Source organism: Benincasa hispida, chromosome 9, assembly GCF_027475165.1.
Source record: "Benincasa hispida cultivar pf3 chromosome 9, pf3_genome.v1.1, whole genome shotgun sequence".
Classification (NCBI taxonomy): domain Eukaryota; kingdom Viridiplantae; phylum Streptophyta; class Magnoliopsida; order Cucurbitales; family Cucurbitaceae; genus Benincasa; species Benincasa hispida.
The window spans coordinates 98,548,975-98,571,742 of NC_143486.1; the positions used below are offsets into that span (position 1 = coordinate 98,548,975).

Below are 22,768 nucleotides of genomic sequence, written 5' to 3' on the forward strand. Positions count from 1 at the left end.
CGAGCATCAATGAAATCAGTCAGATTAGCTTCATATTGGAATCTTTACCTGAAAGTTTCCTATATTTTCATAGCAATTCTGTTCTGAACAAGATTGACTACAACCTGACCACTATGCTCAATGAGCTACATACCTTCCAATCCTTAATGAAAGGCAAGGAGCAGAAGAGTGAAGTAAATGTTGCTTCATCTTCTAAGAAGTTCCATAAAGGTTCGACCTCTGGAACTAAGTCTGTAATTTCTTTCTCCGGCACCAAAAAGCGGAAGGAGAAGAAGGGTAGAAAGGGGAAAACTAACCCTATAGTTACTGCTCAAAGGGATAGAAAACCCATCAAGGTTGCAAAGGGAATTTGTTTCCATTACAACCAAGATGGGCATTGGAAGAGGAACTGCCCCAAATACTTGGCAGAAAAGAATAAGGTCAAACAAGGTAAATATGATTTACTTGTATTGAAAACTTGCTTAGTGGAGAATGATGATTCTGCCTTGATTATAGACTCTGGGGCCACTAACCATGTTTGTTCTTCATTTCAGGGAATTAGTTCCTGGCAGAAACTAGATGCTGGTGAGATGACAATGCATGTTAGAACTGGGCACGTCATCTCGACTGTGGCTGTGGTAGTGGGACGTCTCCAGTTGATTTTGTAGAACAAATTTCTTATTCTAGAAAATGTTTATGTAGTTTCTGATTTAAAAAGGAACCTTGTATCTGTAAAATGTTTGCTTGAACGTTCATATAATATCAACTTTCTTTCTAACAAAATGTTTATTTTTAAGAATGGTGTTGATATTTGTTCTGCAAAACTGAAAAATAATCTTTATGTACTAAGACTATTAGCAACTAACATCCTCCATAACACATAAATGTTTAAGACTGCAGTAACTCAACATAAAAGACTTAAAATTTCTCCTAAAGAAAATGCCCAACTTTGGCACCTAAGACTAGGACACATCAATCTTAATAGAATTGAGAGGTTGGTGAAAAATGGACTTCTAAGTGAGTTAGAAGAAAATTCTTTACCTGTGTATGAGTCATGTCTTGAAGGCAAAATGACTAAAAGACCTTCTACTGAAAAGGGTCAATGGGCCAAAGAATTTTTAGAGTTAGTACATTCAGATCTCTATGGTTCGATGAATGTAAAAGCTAAGGGAGGTTATGAATATTTCATCACTTTTACTGATGATTATTCAAGATATGGGTACATTTATTTAATACAACATAAGTATGAATCTTTTGAAAAGTTCAAAGAATTCAAGGTTGAAGTTAAAAATGCATTAAACAGAACGATTAAAACATTTCGATCTGATCGAGGTGGAGAGTTTATAGATTTAACATTCCAAAACTATTTGATAGAACATGGAATAGTATCTCAACTCTCAGCACCTGGTACACCTCAGCAAAATGGTGTATTAAAAAGGAAAAATTGAACCCTATTGGACATGGTTCGATCCATGATGAGTTACGCTTCCTTACCTGACTCATTTTGGGGTTAAGCAGTAGAGACTGCAGCGTACATCTTAAACTGTGTTCCATCCAAGAGTGTTGCTAGAACACCTTTGGAGTTATGAAATGGATGTAAAGCTAGTTTACGTCATTTCAGAATCTGGGGTTGCCCAGCACCTGTGCTTGAGGCTAATCCTAAGAAATTGAAACCACGTTCAAGATTGTGCCTATTTGTAAGCTACCCTAAAGGAACAAGAGGTGGTTACTTCTTTGATCCTAAAGAAACAAATTGTTTGTATCGATAAATGCTACTTTTCTTGAAGAAGACCACATAAAGGAGCACAAGCACAGAAGTAAGATTGTGTTTAATGAAATTTTCAAATAAACTATTGAATCTTCAATAAGAGTTGTTGAAGTAGGATCATCTAGTAGGTCAAATCCATCTCAAAGGTTGAGAGAACCTTGAAGTAGTAGGGGGGTTGCAAACTCACCTATTCGCTATATAGGTTTAACAGAAATCATGGCTATAATAGCTGATGGTGAAGTTGAGGATCCATTGCCTTACAAGAAAGCAATGGAGGATATTGACAAAGATGAATGAATCAATGCGATGGATCTCGAAATGGAGTCTATGTATTTCAATTCCGTATGGGATCTTGTAGATTAATCTGATGGGGTTAAACCTATAGGTTGTAAATGAATCTACAAAAGGAAACGGGGTGCTGATGGGAAGGTGCAAACCTTCAAGGCTATAATGATGGTAAAGGGTTATACCCAGGTTAAGGGAGTTGACTATGAGGAGACTTTCTCACCTGTTGTAATGCTTAAGTCTATCCAGATCCTCCTGTCCATTGTCTCATATTATGACTATGAAATTTGGTGAATGGATGTCAAGATTGCCTTTCTAAATGACAATATTGAGGAGACAATTTACATGGAGCAGCCCGAGGGATTCATAACCCAAGTTTAAAAGCAAAAGGTTTGCAAGATTAATCGGTCCATTTATGGATTGAAGCAAGCTTCTAGATCTTGGAACATAAGGTTTGATACTGCGATCAAATCTCATGGCTTTGGTCAAAACACAGATGAGCCTTGTGTATACAAGAAGATCATCAACAGTTTAGTAGTTTTTCTAGTATTATATGTAGATGATATTCCACTCATTGGGAATGATGTAGGTTTACTGACTGAAGTTAAGAACTAGCTAGCGACCCAACTCCAAATGAAAGATCATCAACAGTTCAGTAGGTTCAATTTGTTCTGGATATTCAGATCTTTATAAATCGAAAGAACAAAATGCTAGCTCTATCTCAAGCAGCGTATATTGACAAGATGCTTGTCAAATATTCAATGCAGAACTCCAAGAGGGGCTTATTTCCTTTCAGGCATTGAGTGATATTTTCTAAGGAACAATGTCCTAAGACACACGAAGAGGTTGAGGAAATGAGACGGATCCCCTATGCATCGGTTGTGGGCAACCTGATGTATGCGATGTGATGTAAGAGACCTGACATCTACTATGCAGTGGAGATAGTCGGTAGATATCAATCTAATCCATTATTAGATCACTGGATTGCCGTTAAAAACATCCTCAAGTATCTACGGAGAATGAGGGACTACATGCTCATGTATGATTCTAAGAATTTGATCCTTACAGGATACACGTGAAGGAATCTCGACATGAGGAGATCCTTGAGCGGAAGCGGTCCGTCCAATTTTCATTAATTATTGAATACAAAATTTATAGTAAACAACAAGAGATATGCATTTAACAATTAAATTACAACATGCTTTTAGATGAAAAATAAGTTTCAAGAAACCTCACCTTTGAAGAACCTTTCTTCAAGTAATCCCTCATACGAGTCACGAACATAACTCCTTCCTCGCAGGTCTCCTTCTTCACGCACGGACATGACCAGTCGAGAACCCTCTATATTCTCTTTTGGGATTAAAGACTCAAGCAGGAGTTGTGGGCTTTGCTTGAGTCCTAGGAAGAGGGAAGGAGATGGAGAGGATGGGAGAGAAGTTTTTTTTCAAAGAAACTTTCTTTTAGATTGTGAATTATGTGTCAGAAAACTTGGAAGAAGATGATCTCTCAACTTCTTTTTTATCACAAGTTAGTTATTGAGAGAATAATGGGAGGGAGTTATAACTCATTCCCTTTTATTAATTTCAAATAAATTAATAAAATAGAATATATAATAATAACTACTTTATTATATATACACACACCATATGTTATATCAAATATAACATATAGTTTATAGTTTTATATTGTATCAAATACAACATAAACTATAGTTTTGTTCTGTCTCAACAATACATGACATTTAATATAATATCCAAATATTTTATTCCTCTCAATATAAATCATATTTATATTTGGTTACATGAATCTCATTCATATAATTGGTATTTGAATCATATTCAAATTCCTCTCATAATGTACCATATACATTAGAATTAATTATATCATATATATAATTAATTCCCTCAATTAATTTGAATAATTCAAATTAGTTAAAAGATTAAATCCCAGTTGAGCTACGGAGGGGACCTTATGAACCTATAGATTGAAGCTCCAACGGTACTTGGATAATTAATTAAACTCTTTAATTAAATTACCCAACATCTGTTAACTGTCGGTCACTCCACTAAAGATTGACAACTCACTCTTCGCACTACAGATAAATTTCTATGTCCATTGAATATAATCAATCAACAATACGATGACCCTTCACAAATTGCTCGTAAGTACAGCTGGGCCAAAATATCGTTTTGCCCCTGTAGTTACATCTAACTTCTTAAGTACCGCTAATTCTTCTAATGAACAATAAATCATAATCCCACTATGATCAAGTCCTCTCGAGCTAGGAGAGGGTATGGCCACTATGTTCAAGATCCGAAATCAGCCCCTAAGGGAGAAATTTATCTACTTGTCCCTGCATCGAGGAATGAGTAAATTCCGTCTTGTGTAATTGAGTTCCCAGCTTCCCAGTCAGACGAATCCCTTAAATGGTAGGCTTGTTGAGTTGGCGATCTGGCCACTCTCACCCATACAAATCAAAGAACTGCCTTTATAGGCAGGAGTTCATAACTCACTCAGGATTCAGGTAATGTTATCTATGGTCATCCTGGTGAAATGTAAGTCTCTATTATGAATGGTTTTATATAATGAGACTAAAGGCAGTTCTTAATAGAGACTTACATTTCACCAGGATGACCATAGATAACATTACCTGAATCCTGAGTGAGTTATGAACTCCTGCCTATAAAGGCAGTTCTTTGATTTGTATGGGTGAGAGTGACCAGATTGCCAACTCAACAAGCCTACCATTTTGGAGATTCGTCTGATTGAGGAGCTGGGAACACAGCTACACAAGAAGGAATTCACTCATTCCCCGAGGTCAGGGTAAGTAGATAAATTGCTCCCTTGAGGGTTGATTCGGGGGCTCGAACAATGTAGTGTCACTCTTCTAGCCCGAGAGAGGTTCATTATAGTTGGATTATGATCTATTTTTCATTAGCGGGATCAGTGGTACTTAAAGAGTTAGATATAATTATAGGGGCAAAACGGTAATTTTGGCCTAGCTGTACTTACGAGCAATTTGTGAAGGATCATCATATTGGTGATTGGTTATATTCAATGGACACAAAAATATATCTGTAGTATGAAGAGTGCAGCTGCCGATCTTTAGTGGAGTATCTGACAGTTAACGGATGGTGAATAATTTAATTAAAGAGTTTGATTAATTATTCATGTACCATTGGAGCTTCAAGTTACAGGTTCATGAGGTCCCCTTGGTAGCTCAATAAGATTAAATGAGAATTAGTTTTTGGATTAATTTGAATTGTTCAAAATAATAAAGGGATTTAATTATATGTGATATAATTAAATTATTTTAATTATATGTGATATAATTATTATAATGTATTTGATACATTATAGATTAATTGAGAGGATATAAATATCTGAATAAATTTAATATAAATGTGATTTACATTAATTGTCATATAAGAGAGAAATGAAACTATAGGGTTATATTGTATGGATACAATATTAAATCTATAAGTTATATGTTATATTTGATATAACATATAGTTTAATATATATATACTAAATATATATTATATTTAATATATATATATATATATATATATATATATTAAATACCATTTTTATTTTATTTTAAATAAAAATGAGGGAGGGAGTTACAAGTCCTTCCGCCTCTTTTCTCTTCATCCACGTAAGTGGATGGTTGTGGAATTTGGTTTTTTAAAAGACAAGAGAAAGTCTCCTTCTTTCATAATATGTTCTTCGATTTTGACAATGTGAGAAAGACAGAATCGTTTTGTAAGTTTTGATTTTGTTGGTGAACAATCTCAATTCTTCCTCCTCTCTACTAAAACTTAATTCCCTCATTCCAAAATAGTCAGAGCCCACAACTCCTGGGTTCTCTACCTGAGAATACTGAGGAAGCCTTTATGGTAGTGTTCGTGCTCTTAATCAAGGTTTCCTTAAAGAAAGTCTTCAAGACGTCGTGTACTGTTCGAGGGATTCTTGAAGAAAAGTCTTCAAAGGTAAGGTTTCTAAAACCTAATTATATAGCATGCTGTAATTTATGTAAATGCATATCTTATTCTTGATTTACTATAAAATTTACATACAATAGAAAATGAGATTTGGGATGATCTTTTTTCCCATCACGGTTCCCTTCAATTTGGGATCCTTCATATCATATATGAACGGATGAAAACTTGGCACATCCTTTGACGAAAGGACTGACTAGAGAGAAGGTTTTCAAAACTTCAGAAAAGATGAGACTCATGTTTATAGATAAGGATGGCAATGGAGCTGGGCCGGGTCGGGGATGGGGCGTGGGGATTTTTAATCCCCGTCCCCACCCCATTCATCGTTGTGGGGAGTCGGGGTTGGGGTGGGAAATCCCCGTTCGAGGATTCGGGTCCCGCGGGGAAAAATCCCCCCTTTTTATTTTATTATTTTTATTATTTAAATTAAGTAAATTTAATATTTGTATTAAAATTATAAATTTTATATAGGAAATTAGTATTATTGTTACATATAATTCTTTAAATTAAACATTACATGTTTTTTTTATTATACATTAATAAAAATTAAATTTATTATATTAGATTTTTAAAATTAAAAAAGAAAAAAAAAACTAAAACATACCGTCAGTAATATATATATATATATATATTAACAATTAAAAAAATCAGGGCGTGGACGGGGATCAGGTTTGGGTCGGGGACGGGGCGGGGATCCCCTCCCTTCCCCGTCCGAAAATTTGATTTAAATCCCCGGTTTGTCCCCTGTCCCCAGTCAAACTGGGGATTCCTCGTCCCGATCGGGTTGAGGACTCGTGGGGACCTGACCCTGCCAAAAATTTTGCCAGCTCTACTTATAGAGAGATGAATCACCTGTGAGGAAAAGCTAACCTATAGACTGAAGATCCCAAGAAACAGGTTCAACGAGTAATAATTGATCACAAGTGATATGAAGCAAATCATGCTAAAAAGAACATAAAGTTCCCCTTCCTATGACTTAGAGTCTGTGCATGATACCGTGAAGTGTAAGAAAGGTCAAACATAATTCTTAATGAAATCTATACTTGATATCAAGTGGGGTACCTAGCTACATGAGTACTAATGATAGACTCACCTATGTGAATGTGGAAGTAGGGGTTGCTTCCTATGGAGTTTTTGGCAAACTCTTTAAAACATTCACTAAATCGGGATACACGTGCTAGACAATAAAGCACAGACTTTTGAACTACACTCTAGTAATGTTGTGTGTGAGATGTTGTTAGAGATAGAGTTCAAAACCAAGAGTTACTATAGTATATTCTAAATCATCTACACTACGTAAAGGTTCAAGTCGTAAGACATCTTTACTTATGCACAATGTTGTATAGATTGATATTGCTTGATGAAAAATGTTTTTCTTATGATTTTAAATTTTCAAGTGGGGGATTGTTAGTAAAAGTTTAAATTTTAAATAAAAAAATGGCTTGTTTGAGAATCCCACATTGCTAAGATCGAGAAGTGAGACCTCATTTATATACACCCACCTTTAGTTGCGAGTTTATGCCCTAAGGGGTACTTATTTTTAGAGGGAGTGAGGAGACCCGCTAATGCGGGTATGGTGGATATCCCACACGCGTGCGTCGTTGTTCGGGCGTGGCGTATGATTTATTAAAGATAACTATTATTTTATTTTTTTTATTTTATTTTTATTATTAAATAAAAGAAAGGGTCTTATACCTCTTCGCTCAACTTCCTGCATCTTATGTGTGGTCCTCGCGCACATTCTAGCTCATTTTCCTCTCTCGATTGTTTCCTATACGTTTTGGTTTTCGAGCATATCAGTCCTAAAGGGTGTGTGTTGTCCAATCGGGTACAGTACAGTTCCGATTGAGACAAATACATTTATTCTAGGTTGTTTTATCCTAGGAATATCGTGATAGTTTCGTAGAACTGCTTGCACATTTGAATAGAGCCACAAAACGTCTTAAAGAGAGCAAGATTCGCGATTCAACCTAATTTCTGTTTTATATATTCTATTTTTTGACGACCATCGTTCGTGAACGTTTGTTGCTGTCATCTTCTATCGAAGGGTAGCGGTTCCAACTAATGCTCACCCCTTAATGGTACTAATATATATATATATATTTCGAATATTTCGATTTCCAGTATTTCCCAGCCCTCGGTATATCCCCCCCCCTTCTCTCTCATATTGCTTTTCACTCTCTCCTGCTCCGGCGGTAATCATCACTCTTACAACTTCACAGTCTATTTTCTTCATATTTCTCTAATTAAAACACCCATTTTTTTTTTGTTTTTTCCCCCTCGAAATTACTGCTATATAATAGCTTTGCTCTCAATTTCTGCCTCGTTTTTGTTTCTAGCATTTAGAAATTTGCTATACATCGTCGTTGTAATTGTAATGACTATGCTTCCAGCTTTTTTTGTTCTGATGGCACTGATATCATGTTTGGTTTCTTTTTCAAGGCAACGAGCCAGCTAGAGCATCGTCGACTTGATGCTTCAGATGCTTCCGGCGGTTTCTACTCGTTTTTGGGAGCTATCGCAAATGGGTAGGTATTTGTTTTCTTTTTCATTTGAGATTGGAGTTTTGTTGTTTTGAATTGTAGGAATAGGGTTCTTTATTGCTCCACTGTTGTTCACTAATTGGAGGCTATGTTCCTCCGTAACTGCGTAGAAGCTACGGCCATTTGATTCTAATTGAATTCTGAAAGGTGTGTTGTTGTTAAACAATGGTTTGAGCTTATTTCTGACTGATTTTGTTGCATGCTTGTAGGTATCTTCATTGGTAATGTGGAGTTTACGAGCCTGCACCTGTCTGCACTAAGATCATATACTCCTCGAGTACAGGTTTACATGCTTATCCAAATCATCTCCACGAAATTTCAGTGTCCTGTTGCTTTATTTTCTCTTCATTTTAGTGATTCTGTTGATGAAATGGCATGCTTGGCTGGATTTTGGATCATTTACCAAGACATGTTTATATTACCAGAACATGATCTTGGTTTGTAATCCTACTTTGAAATCATAAAGTACTCTTCTAAATGGTTTAAAACATGAATACTCTTAGTTTAATTAAATGAGTGTTTCTGTTTCATCCAGACATGTTAGCATCGTGTATTTGTCAGTCTCTCTGCTTATTTGACCACTTTAAAGTTTTTATTCTTTCTTCAATATTTTTGTATCTCGGACTCTAACCACATCCTTTTATGTAAGTCATGATTTCACTTTATACTTGAAAACAATTTCTATTGATTTATAATGGTTGTCCTACCTCCTGTGAGAAACTCTTCAAGACAAATAAGATCTTGCAATATTCTTCTATTGCAGTTTGCGCATAAACTGTTGTCTCAAAAAGTGCCAACAGCATTAAGGACTTTATCCTATACCAGTCAGGAATATGGAAAAGGTCCTATTTCGAAGAAACGAGAAGTGTATCGCCAGAATGTGGATCTTCCAACCACATTGCCTAAAAAGAAAAAGAAACCCTATCCCATTCCCCTAAAGCAAATCAAGCGGGCTGCAAAAGCTGACAAAGAGCTTGCACAAAGGGGTATAGAGAAACCGCTTGAACCTGGGAAAAATGGTTTACTTGTCATTGATTTGGTACCTGTTGCTCATGAAGTACTGGATGCCTGGAAAATTTTGATTAAGGGCCTTTCACACCTTTTACATGTTATTCCAGTATATGCTTGCAGGTTGATCGTTTTTGGTCAAGAAGTTTCACTATGAAATAGTCTTGGCAAGCTCGTTTGGCTGTGTCCTAGTCTTCCACTGTGTTAAATTTAAAATTCATAGTTATGCTGAATATCGGTTTGTCTTTTGATTCTGTGTAGGGAATGTTCAGAAGTTCATGTAGCCCATTCAGGCCACCATATTCAAGATTGTCTTGGTCCTACCAGTGCAATGCGTCGAAGCTTCCACTCATGGGTCACAGGTTCTATCAATGATGTCTTAGTCCCTATTGAGTCATACCATCTCTACGATCCTTTTGGTCGGCGCATTAAGCATGAAACACGATTTGAATATGATAGAATTCCAGCTGTTGTAGAGCTTTGCATCCAGGCCGGTGTGGATATACCAGAGTATCCTTCACGTAGGAGAACTAAACCCATCCGAATGATTGGAAAGAAAGTAATTGATCGAGGTGGAAATATTGAGGAGCCTAAACCTTGGCAGGCTGCTGATTCTTACCCTCTTCTTGATTTCGATACACAAAGGGCTTCTCAACGATTTGCGCCTCCTCTACCTGAAGATGTCCCTAGAATTGCCCAAGAAACGATGGAGGCATATGAAACTGTTAGGTATGGTGTTAGGAGGTTGATGAGGAAGTACACAGTGAAGGCTTGTGGGTACTGCTCCGAGGTTCATGTGGGACCATGGGGTCATAATGCTAAGCTATGTGGAGAATTTAAGCACCAATGGAGGGATGGAAAGCATGGTTGGCAGGATGCAACTTTAGATGAAGTACTGCCTCCAAATTATGTTTGGCATGTTCGTGATCCAAAAGGCCCGACATTGATAGGTGCATTAAAGAGGTTTTATGGTAAAGCTCCTGCTGTGGTTGAAGTGTGCATGCAGGCAGGTGCAACGATCCCCGAGAAATACTTGCCCATGATGAGGCTTGACATAGTCCTTCCTGACAGTGAGGAGGCACGCTCTGTTGCATAATTGTGTTGGCCAGAGTCGTGACAATTTCATCTACACAGGTCTGTCCCAAGGCCTCTATTTTATATCTTCGATTTTTTTAAGAGGAAAATTTTAAAACGCTGAAAGCTGATGGAAAGACAGCTTAGATGCTACATTAAGAGCAGTTAGAAAAGTGAGGATATTAGATGTATACTAAGGTTTGACTAGATTTCCTTGTTAGTGTCTTCCTTGATCCCCTGTTTGTATAGTTAAGTTTTCCCGACCTTCAAATATTTAAATACTTGATAGATACTACTTTAACATGGTCATTGGATCCGGAAATCGATGATTGTGAAGTTCAGAGATGAAAACATGAAGAAGGGAGCCTCTTGCTGTTATGCTGTATGTCAGTGATCGAGCAATTGGAAATTTGGAATGTCAACAAGGGGCAGTTACAAAAAGATTATACAAGTTTTTCTTGCCTTGCTGTTTGTTATCTTATCAAAGATGATTCCTGTGGCTGGATTTCTCTTACCAAACTCATTTTCAAGCCTTCCTTAAACAACAAAATTAGAACTTCATGGAGGAACATTGAAATGTTACCGTGGCAACTTGATGAGAATGAGAGGAATTGAAGGAATTTGAAGACGAGACGAGAAGACAGACACCTTGTTCTTGTGTTCAGAAGGCCCCTTTTTGTAGAATTTAGTATCAATATTTGATCATTAAGGGTTTAATGACTTTGATTGGGAATTTTTTCAAATTTGAAAATATTCTGCAACTTTGAAAATACAACTTTGTTTTTATTAAATTCTTTATTTTAAAATTTATGTTTTCAAATTTCCTACCTACATGCCCAACAAGAAAATTTCATAGAATCACCCAAAACTTCTCTATGACTTACCCATTCTTAAAAACTTTATTGCCATGGACCTTTTTGTCATATGAAATACCATATTCACCCCTAAATTTAAAATATCTTAACTTGCCTACCTCCTTTTTTTTTTTTCCTTCAGCGATTCAACAGATGTATTCAATGCAACGCCAACATACTATCAGAGCATTTATTCTCAACTAATATTCTATCGACAACATTGAATGTTATTGATATCAAGAATGAAAGGTCACACTCTTAGTTAATCACTTTCAGTCGAACTGCCCAACTTATTCTCTCATTGTTCTCTTAGAGTTTCAGTCCAACATTCTCATTGTCGATCGCTTCATCTTTCTTCAGTTCATTTTGTCTTTGGATACAAAAAATTCATATTCGTCAGAATCAGAAACAGAGAGAATGTAAGTGTTTACGCAGTATTTTTCTTCCAAGATTACTTTCATGGAGATATGAAATCGCTCGTCATAATGTAAGTGATCGTTTAGTATTATATAAACGATCGTCTAAACGTTCATTTACATTAATATAGGTGACCGCTTATAATTTGCTGCGTGATCTATTATAATTTGTTAGGCGATCTATTATAACTTGTTGGCCTATCTATTATAACTTGTTGGGCGATCGCTTACCTTAGAAGCAATTTGAATCCAATTGTGAATTTTCTGATTTTAGATCAATGACGGTAGCTCGCACCTTTGTACGATTTGGTGGGGAATGGGACCAGTCCAGAAGCAATTATGTTGGAGGTCATATGAAAGGTCTAAAGGTTAGAAATGATATAATGTGTAGAGAATTAGTGAATATTCTGCAACAACGATTAAATATTGACCTGAATATGTTTAATGTACACATCAAATGTTGTTACAATCTATTGGTCTCAGTTCCCTCAATTGACATAGTCGATGATAAAGATCTTATCTCTTTTTAGAAGGTAGTGATGCATCTCGGATGCTTTATTTGTATCAGTTACATCTCATGAAAGTTATGTAGTAGACATAGATAATATGCACCAACAATGCAATCCAACGATTCAAACCATTCCAACTAGTCAAAACTGTAGGTTTGCAACTATTCCAACACATAATATTCCTACATGTCTTCATTAAATGAGAATATTGAACCATGTAACCTGGAGGATGACGGAAGTGAAGTTTGGATTGGTCATAACATCCAATATAGATGTACTCCACAGTTTGATACTGACCCTGTATACGAACAATCTTCAGGACCACAAACAATTCCAACACATTCCATTCATGTTCCAACCCCACCTGCTCCTATCCCACAAGAGGCGATGCCCTTAGTTCAAATGTATTCCACTATTCCAATCCAACTATTTAAGATATACCCACATCATCGGATAGCCCATCATATGACGACCTTATCACAATACCCCATGACTGTTTGAATGATGTGATATAAAGATTGGTCAGATTTTGTTTTCGAAATATGATTTATCAATTAATTTGTCGATGCTTGTAATAAGAAAGAATTTTGACTAAAAGATCAAGAAAGAGCTTACTAACTTGATGGTTTTTTGTAGAGGAATGTAAGTGGAAGGTTCGTGAAAAAAAAAAAAAAGAAGTGATTCCTTTAAAGTGACGAAGTATCCAAATGTCCATACATGCACTCTTGAAATGCAAATGGGTAATCTGTTGGGGTTGATGCCCTAAATCTCGTAGAATCTTGTAGTTTGTAATTGTATTGTACAAATATAAAATATGAGATGTTTTATTTGACATTTAGTAGCATTGAACTCACAAACTAATAAACGAACATCCAAGTTTATCTTATGTAGCTTAAATATGAATGTAGAGACATACATGTAGATCATGTTTAAGAGATAACCTAAATGGTCTGTAGTAGATGGATAAGACTGGATATCATATCCTAGTGACGCTACGAGTATGACTCGCTTTGTAGATATTACAATTGTTGTAAAGTGTTACAAATGACTTGATCCTGATCATTCATATGGAGACATGTGAGTGAGGTATTCTATACAAAGGAGTTTATATAAGATCGGATCACGAAATGACTAGTCTCATTATATAACACTGTTCATAATAGAGAATTACATTTCACCATAGATGACATGACCTGAATCCTGAGTAAGTTGTGAACTCATGCATATAAAGCGCGGTCCTTTGATTTGTATAGGTGAGAGTGGCCAGATCGTCGACTCGATAAGCCTACCATTTTGAGGATTCATTTGATTGGGGAGCTGGGAACATAATTACACAAGAAGGAATTCACTTCTTCCCCAATGTCAGGGTAAGTAGATAAATTGCTCTCTTAAGGATTGATTCCGGAGCTTGAACAATGTGGCGCCACTCCATCTCTTGGCTTGAGAGGGGTTTAATCATAGTTGGACTATGATTTATTGTTCATTAGACGGATTAGTGGTACTAAAGGAGTTAGATGTTAACTACCAGGGCAAAACGGTGATTTTGGCCTAGTTGTACTTATGAACAATTTGTGAAGGGTCATCACATTGTCGACTAGTTATATCCAATAGACAAAAATATATCTGTAGTGTGAAGAGTACAGACGTCGGTCTTTAGTGGAGTGCCCGACAGTTAATGGATGTTGAATAATTTAATTAAAGAAGTTTAATTAATTATTTAAGTACCGTTGGAGCTTCAATCTACAGGTCCACGAGGCTCCCCTATAGCTCAACAGGGATTAAATGAGAATCGATTTTGGATTAATTTGAATTGTTTAAATTAATTGAGGGAATTCATTATATATGATATAATTTTGATATAATTACTATAATATATTTGATATATTATAATATAAAGTTTATTTGGGAGGAAATAAATATTTGAATATTGTTCAAATATTAATTATGTGAATTAGATTCATATAATTAAATTACATTAATGAGAGAATGAAAAACTATAGGTTATATTACATTTGATACAATATTAAACTATAGGTTATATGTTATATTTGATATAATATATAATTTAATATATATATTATATCATAAAGTGGTTATCATATAAATATATATTATTTGTTTTATTAAATAATTTTTTTTATTAATGTAAATTTTTGAGAAATAACTTTGGGAGACCCTTTTTTCTTTCTACTACGTGAAAGTGGGGTGTAGATGAGTGGTCATCTTCTTCCTCTTAAGTTTTACCGAACTCACAGAAACACAATCTCTGAGAAAAAGTTCTCAAGTTCTCTGTTCTTCCCCTCTTCCTTTCTCAAACTCTATCCCTCTCTTTCAAAATTCCAAGAGCCCACAACTCCTTGGATTCTCATCCTAGAGAACAGGAGGTTCTGATTGGTGGTGTCCAAATTAGGGTTTCGAGTTTGTGGCCATTTTGGAGAAGGAATTACGAGAAGATTAGATCTTCAAGGGTTAGTTCATCTTTACCTTTTTTCTCTCTCTTTTTTAAAATAAGCATGTTGTAATTAAATTAATGCATAATGTTTTTGTTCAATTCTGTAAAATTCATGATTCTGTAAAATTGGGATTTGGGACCAATCCCCACTTTCGCTCAAGGACCTTAACCGGTTCTTTCATAATCATCAACAAGTAAAAATTTTGGTTATAGGACACTTAATCAAGTCCAAATATGAATATAAGCTAGGGGTAGGCTTATCGTGCAAGAGAGTATGCATTGGTGTTCGCTTGAGAGTTGTTAAAAGGATCATATGATCTTGTTAGCACATATGGCAAGACACTGAAGCTTGCAAATCTGTGAACGTCTTTGAGGTTGATACTTTAAGTACTTTAAGTAAAAGATAGACAATACTTTAAGTACATCTTGATGGCATTCGACCCGTGTATTAGGAGATTCTTGAATTGCATATGCCCTGTAATCATTGTTGACGGGACCCATTTGCATAAGAAATATAAAGGTATGTTGTTAGTAGCAATGTGCATTGATGGAAATAACAACATATATCCTATCGCGTTTAGTATTGTAGATTGTGAGAATGTATAGACTTGGTTCATGGCTCATTTGAAGGCTTCGATTGGAGACATTCCGAATTTAGTGATTATATTAGATTGTCACATCTTTCCATTGGAAAGGTTGTCTCAAGTATATTCCCCGAGAAATTTTATGTCCTATGTATATACCACATTTGGAATAATTTGGTGGACATATTCAAGAATAAGGACATAACCCCACACTTCTATCTTGTGGCCAAAGCTTATAGGATGTCTAAGTTTAAGATATCATGGGCTAAACTCCATTAATATCCTAGGGTGACAACCTATCTTGAGGAAGTTGGATTACAACGGTGAGCAAAGGTTTATCAAATCCGTTGTAGGTATAACAAGATGATGACGAATATAGTACAATGCCTTAATGAGTGTTAAAGATGCACGAGAACTTCCAATCAAAAAACTATTAGAGTATATCCGTGAGTGATTGCAGGGTTGGTTCTATGTCCGACGTACACATGCAATGGTATGTACAAACATCGTAACTAATTATGCAATGATTGTTCTTAAGGAGGCAGAATTAATGTCTAGAACACATTGTGTTTTTCCGGTGGTCATACATATAATTAACGTAGGCGATGGATATTGAGGGAGAGAGGGGTTGGTTGATCTTTGTTCACGGACATGTACTTGTATGGAGTTTAATTGCGTGGAGATCCCATACTCCCACGCAATAGCTACGACAACCCTTCGAAACATTAATGTTCAAACAATGTGTGCAAAGTGGTATACCGTTGAGTGTGTGCTTACCACTCACACCAAACCAATCTACCCAGTTGGACACAGACAAGAATGGAGATGAAGACCAAAGTTCGAAGACTTTGAAATTCTACCACCACAAATTATACCAAATGTCCGTTGTCATTAAACCGTTAGAATACTTTTTACTGAAGATGAGCCATAACAAATCCACATGATGTGGTCAGAGAGAACATAACAAGAAAAGTGCAAACAGACATTAATAACACTTTGCACGGTCCATTTAGGTTGTAGGTATGTAATAGGAACTAAAGGATCGCCCATCATTAAGAACAAGATCGCCCATCATTAAGTAGGAGATCATCCATCATTAAGTAGGAGATTGCTTAGCACAATTGGGCGATCACTTAGCAAATAGTAAATGATCGCCCAATGCTGGATATACGATCTTGTAATTAATTGTATGCAATCTCATACTTATGATGGACAATCTCGTTTCAGTGCCAGTGTTTAATGTAATTGTAATGTTTTATTATCATTTCAGTGTTACAATTGGGCAATATACTGTTTTCTAAACAATGACATATGTTATTGTTTTAAGCTATTCCTATCCTTATTTGCAAGATATTCTACAAATTTAGCAAAAATATCTCACAGTTGAGATTTGACAGTTTGGAGGGTCACCTTCGATCGCTTCACTTCTCACGGCCCGTACTTAAATTTTCAATTTTTTTTTTTTTACGACAATTAAGATGGATGGTATTGATCTGGCCACCAGTTGCCAACTATCATCTAGGATGTCACTACCGATGTAGTTTGGCATGGAGTCGAATACGTATATCGTGCATGAATATAAATCAATGATAGTCATGAGCCAATGTTATTTGATGTTGATTGGTACAAAAATGAGCTCCACCTCCGTCAATGTAGGCCTGTACTCTTCATGTTGTCCAAGCACATAATCGAGGAAATATTGCCTGTCTGCCCACAATCTACTATGTGCTCCCTAATTCATCTAGACTACCATGTTTCTGTCCTCCATCATCACTCCACCCGGCCGACCTTTGATGAAATTCCTCCTGCCTCCATGATGGCATCCTATGCCTAAAAAAAAAAAAAAAAAGAAGAAGGATATTATATAAACCATGATACTAATATCCAAGGCATAAAAAGTAATTCTGTAACACCCCGTATTTTTTTCTCTAATATTAATGTACTTTCAGTAATTTTGTTAGGGGAGGGTCTTTTTGGAATTTTGGAGTTAAGTGTAAGTACGAGAATTTAATTTTGATCTTATACAATTAAATTAATGGCATGTTTTATTTTTACTTTTTGAAAAAAAAATGAAGTTAATAAAATAAATTGGAATAAGGAAAGGAATAAAATAGAGTTTATTTTATTTCCTTTTTTAAGTTTTATTATTATTATTATTATTATTATTATTATTTTTTATAAAACAAATTAAACTTTTCTTCTTCAACCTCACTGTCCACCCCTCCTTTCGTGGAAACCCTAGCCGCCGTCGCACCCTTCGAGCCGCTCAGTGCCGCCTCCCAGCCGATCTCCTCCGCGCGTCTCGCCGAATGTTTTCGTCCGCGAGCAACGCGTGCCACCAGCGTCCCCAACTGCACGATCTCTCCTTTCTCAGTCGTGTGTCTGCGCCTCTCCTCGTCACCGACTCTTCACGCCGGAGTTTTGCACGCCTCCGCTCACATCGCGTCGGTCGTCGTCGACTCTCAGCCGTCCGCGGGTTCCAGATCTAAGGTCGTGCGCGTTCTTCATCGTTTGTGGGTTCGGTGCCGTTGCCAGATTTGTCCAGTCGTCCACCGCTGTCTCCTTCAGCCAAGTCCTCGACAGCAGATCGCATCGTCCTTCTCCTGCGCATCTGCAAGTCGCCGCCAATAGACTGGGCGTTTCGTTCATGGGTCGCCGTGCTGTTCGCGAGTTTCCAGCCGCTTGTCCGCCCAGATCTGAAGCTCAGCCGTTTGCGAGCCCGTCCGATGACGACCAAACCCACCACGTCAGTTTCTTCTTCACGTCCTCTATTCAGTCACTGCTCAAGCGTCATCTACTTTTGCCAGGATCTATGGATTTAGATACCCATTTACTTTTGATACTCATTGTGTTTCATTTTTGGATTAAAGTTTTATCGGTGAAGTTGGAGTTTGTTTCATCGAGTTTTGTGTATTTTGTGTCTGAAGCTCGACTATAGTTCGACTTGAGCAAACACTTCGAGTAAGTGTTTTGGATGCTTTGATGTGAATTTTTGATTTGGGTTATAATCTTAGGATTGGAGTTTAATTTTGATTTTTCACTATATGGTTCGATTCAAGATTCTTTTTAAGTAAGGAAGGGAATAAATTTGTTTCGATTTAATTTTGATTTTTCACTATATGGTTCGATTCAAGATTCTTTTTAAGCAAGGAAGGGAATAAATTTGTTTCGATTGAGCTCAAACTCTAGGTAAGTAATCTTACTACTGGAATCGTTTTCGTGTCAGGTGATACACTGTAGATTTAATATTGAGATCCTTGCAGCAGTTTTTTTTGAATAATTTTGATTGTTATGAGGTTGGATGGACTGCTTATGAAGGATATATATGAGCATGTGGTAATATATCGAAATATGATTATGTATGAGCTTGATTTAGAATTTTATGAGTTATATTAAATGATGATTGACATGACCCTTGAATTATGAGTTAAGTAGCACTCCTATTGGAATGCCTTAAAACTAGATGAGAATTAGACATTTGCTGATCTATATAGTTATGCGATTTATTAAGAGAATGTGTAGACTATATGATATATTACGAAATCTCGAATACTTTATTGTTTACATGATTTAGTGCATGAAAGTGATGTTCTACAGTTGATCCATTTAAAACTAGATTAAATACGTATGTTGAGGTTAATTAACATGAGATTGATGATGAGAAGATTTTAGGACTCATGATGATGTGAAGGTTATATGTAATATGAAGTTAGATGTAATATCTTTTCCTTTCCATGAAAGTGATATACGTCCAAGGGCGTTAGTACATGAAAGAGATGTACTAGGGCTAGTGTGTATGAAAGTGATACATACTTAGAGGGTATTGGGGTGTACAAAAGAGGCACATACTCAGTGGGTTATGAGGTGTATACATAACCATGTGTACGAAAGAGGTATACATTCAGTGGGTTATGTGTATACGAAAGAGGTGTATACGTACTGTATGTACGAAAGAGGTACACATTCAGTGGGTTATGTGTATACGTACTGTATGTACGAAAGAGGTACATGAGTGAGTTATGTGTATACGAAAGAGGTGTATACATAACTACGTGTATGTAAGAGATTGTGTTTCCTTCGGGATTCACCAGTGGTTGTGGGTCCTACGGGACTTACTAGAAGGAGTGAGCATACCTTTTCATGTATGTACGTGTCCCAAGAGGACTAGAGCAGTTTATATGTTCCACTAGGAGTAGGCATCTAGAGGACATAGATGCCTAGCTTGATCCCAGTAGTGGGGTTACTTACTGAGTATTTTTTTTTCATGTTTATGTTTCAGGTAAGAGTAGGGATGTGCTGGCGAATGACGAGCGAAATTCGTGATCGAGCCATTAGGACCAGTTTTATGCTTCCGCTCATGAGATTTAAACTTTTTTTCATGTTTTTCTTAGCTTTCAATGTTGATGTTTAAAACTTACTATTAAGAATCGCTTCCAGATTTAGTTATTATCATTTATGATTTATGAGTACCCTACCGTTAGTTTTTAATATTTGAAATTAAATGCAAAGTCTTTTAAATTTACCTTATTTAATTAGCATTTATTTCACCATAACAGAGTGTCGTTTTAAGTCTCATGCATGCATGTGTTTAGTAACGACCTAACTTAAGTCCTAGGGGGTTGGTACAAATTCCATGATTGTTAAATTCGTACCATGAACCTCAAACCCACCACTGTGAACAAATATTTGTAGAGGTTAGGTTTCGAATGCAACTTGTAGTGCACGTGCATCAATAGAAAGTCCATGGTCTAAGACATTTAAATAACGGACAATATCATTAGAAATATTAACTTACGTGATCGTATATATAAATAAACGATAATTGATAAAGAAGTAGGCGATCGTTCAAATTAACCTAAACGATAATAGATAAAAGGTAGGCGGTTGTTTAGAATAATCTAAATGATAACATATAAAAAATTGTGCAATCGTTTAGATCAATCTAAACGATGACAAATAAAGAAGTAAGGCGATCGTTTAGATTAATATAAACAATGGCTTATAAAAGCGTAGGCGATCACTGAGATTAACCTAAACGATTACTTATATTAACGTTAGTGGATATGAAATATATATAGATAATAAGAACACTCACATCTCCAATCACCTACGTATTCTTCTCAAATGTTTTGAAGAATTCCTTAGTCCTGAAGGTGTATAAGGTCGTCTACTCTTCATATTTTGTCTTTGAATTAGCTCTCCGTTGCTTGTATGCATTTCATAGAGCATCGTGCACCGGGAACAATGGATCATATGATTGAATATTCCTTATTGGAAATCTGGAATAGGGACCAACAAATTGGGATTTATAACCCTATGTGGGCGGTTTTAACTCGCGTGCAACTGGTTGAGATCCTTTAGGTTGGTCTATTTTCTCTGAAGATGGTTCAGGCTTAGTACGTTCCCCCTTAGTTAATTTTGTACCCCCATCCGTGGCTTCCTTGTTACTCGAAGAGGTTTTGGGCCTTTTGACCTCATCAGGTAAGAACTTCTCTGGCTTCTTCCTCTTGCGGCGTTCAAGGCGATGGTTTTTATTCTGTACAAAAACTTTGAGTGAGTGACCATAATGACTTGATAAGGATAAGTAAGTTTATGTAAAAATGGTATCTATATTATTAGTCCTACCTGATTTCCATTATCAACCCCGATTAGTGCATCCCTGACTGGAACACTTAAGTTTCAACGATATGAACTAATAATTCATCTCCTCTATATGAACTAATAATTAACCATTAAGTGGCCTCTCAAAGTGAATGGTGGTTGTTCTATAACCATTGCACTTATCTCTTCGATTGTTGGTGGTTGGATTTGAATCGTTTCACTCATCATTAGGGGTTAATTTGGATCTCCAGGTTAGTGCGATTGGGCTACTTCATCAATGGTTGGATGTGCAATTTGGTTTGGTTCATCATTCGGCTCCATCATCTTGGTCACTAATAGTTGGGAGAGCCTCCATCAACGGTTCCTTGGTAGTTGGAGGCTTCTTAATCGTCTGTTCCTCAGCAGTTGATGACTCCTTCGTCGATAGTTGGGAGCCTCCATGGTGTCGTTCCTCGATGGCTGGGTCAAGTATACTAGTCTCATCATTACCGCTATCCACCACCCATCTTGACTTTTATCGTAAGGTGTCTCTTCATCCTTATCATCCCCTTGATTACGAGGGATGCCTCCATGATTATCACCTTTATTATGGGGAATCCATATGTTATTTTCCTGTAAATGATAACACAAGTAACAACATAATCAGAATGACCTAATAGATTCTTTAGTAAATTACTAAGAGATCGGTTACAACTACTAAACAATCATATATAACATACTAAGCGGTCATTTAGTAAGTATTAAACGATCACGTAGTATTTTATAGATGATCGTTTACTAATTCATATGCGATCGATTACTAATTCCTATACGATCATCTGATTAATATCATTCTGACGAAGGCAAAGTACATACCTCACTTCAAAGCTGAATGAGTAACTTTATCTCATTTAGTTGTTGGTTAATGTTTTCATACGACTGATGGACCATCACCATTAAGTTGAATTCCTCTCTCAGACGTCTATAAGTCTTCCCTCTCTTGCGTCTACGTGAGGACTTGGCATGCTTATCTAAAGATTCCAACTGCCTCTTACTACTCTTATGACGGTTGGTTGGTTCCATATTACATGTATGGGGCTCTATAACTAGCTGATCTAACCGAATGGGTTCATGCTCGAGAATATGTTGATTGAATAGATCGCCACGTCCCCTGCACGTCTCCTGATGCTCAAATTCAGCAGTCTCATTCAGGGCATGTTGGTCAGTAAGGACGTCGTCATCACCGCCCTATGTGGCATCATCTCAATTCTTCCTTGGTGAACCAATTGCATCAGATCAAATCCTTTTAGTCAATCCTCCTTATACCTCATTTCATTTGTTATCGGTACAAATCTAGATATAACAATAGTCTGTATATAGACGATGATAACAAGTCAATATAGGTGATATAGACGATCGTTTAGTAAAAACATAAACGATCATCTAGTAAAACATAAATGATCATCTATTAAAATATAAACGATCGTCTAGTTAAACATAAACGATTGTCTAGTAAATTAATTGTACACCATCTCTTGGTCTTATAGTAAATAATGCTTACTTTTTTGGGTTGGAATACATTCTTCTCCAACATCTTGAAGGATGGAGCTTGAGAACAAGTCCACCTAAGCATTCATGGTACTGCATTCTTGCTAACTTTTGTTGCTATGAATTTACTTGATATAGACAATACCTCGTAAACCCATACCTACATT

The 22,768-nt window shown here is 36.4% G+C and overlaps 1 protein-coding gene and 1 long non-coding RNA gene across 6 annotated transcripts; one reads left to right on the forward strand and one right to left on the reverse strand.

The window, feature by feature from the left end:
* The first annotated feature begins 8,144 nt into the window (after positions 1 to 8,144).
* APO1 (APO RNA-binding protein (DUF794)) lies at positions 8,145 to 19,961 on the forward strand. Of its 5 annotated transcripts, XR_005484045.2 has the most exons (8): positions 8,145 to 8,228; positions 8,476 to 8,561; positions 8,786 to 8,859; positions 9,340 to 9,707; positions 9,846 to 10,718; positions 11,655 to 11,761; positions 11,873 to 11,931; positions 12,203 to 12,420. XR_005484045.2 is itself a non-coding variant. In XM_039042055.2 (6 exons), exons 2-5 carry the CDS (start codon positions 8,507 to 8,509, stop codon positions 10,678 to 10,680), a joined length of 1,332 nt encoding a protein of 443 aa, XP_038897983.2. In that variant the 5' UTR covers positions 8,145 to 8,228; positions 8,476 to 8,506; the 3' UTR covers positions 10,681 to 10,718; positions 12,203 to 12,420. The 5 variants fall into 5 exon arrangements, 3 of the variants coding, with proteins under 3 accessions (XP_038897983.2, XP_038897981.2, XP_038897984.2); XR_005484044.2 differs by having other exon boundaries at positions 11,655 to 11,931; XM_039042055.2 differs by lacking the exons at positions 11,655 to 11,761; positions 11,873 to 11,931.
* LOC120085839 (uncharacterized) lies at positions 16,712 to 18,688 on the reverse strand. The gene is made up of 2 exons (XR_005484046.2): positions 17,681 to 18,688; positions 16,712 to 17,303 (listed from the first exon to the last, which is right to left on the reverse strand). It is a non-coding gene; the product is annotated as an uncharacterized LOC120085839 (long non-coding RNA).
* Positions 19,962 to 22,768: the final 2,807 nt, after the last annotated feature.

Excerpts from the sequence above, each read along its gene's own strand:
- APO1 (XM_039042055.2), top strand. The coding sequence starts at position 8,507 with ATGCTTCAGATGCTTCCGGCGGTTTCTACTCGTTTTTGGGAGCTATCG. Across the intron at positions 8,562-8,785 it reads TTGGGAGCTATCGCAAATGG|GTATCTTCATTGGTAATGTG; the intron begins GTAGGTATTTGT and ends GCATGCTTGTAG. Across the intron at positions 9,708-9,845 it reads ATTCCAGTATATGCTTGCAG|GGAATGTTCAGAAGTTCATG; the intron begins GTTGATCGTTTT and ends GATTCTGTGTAG.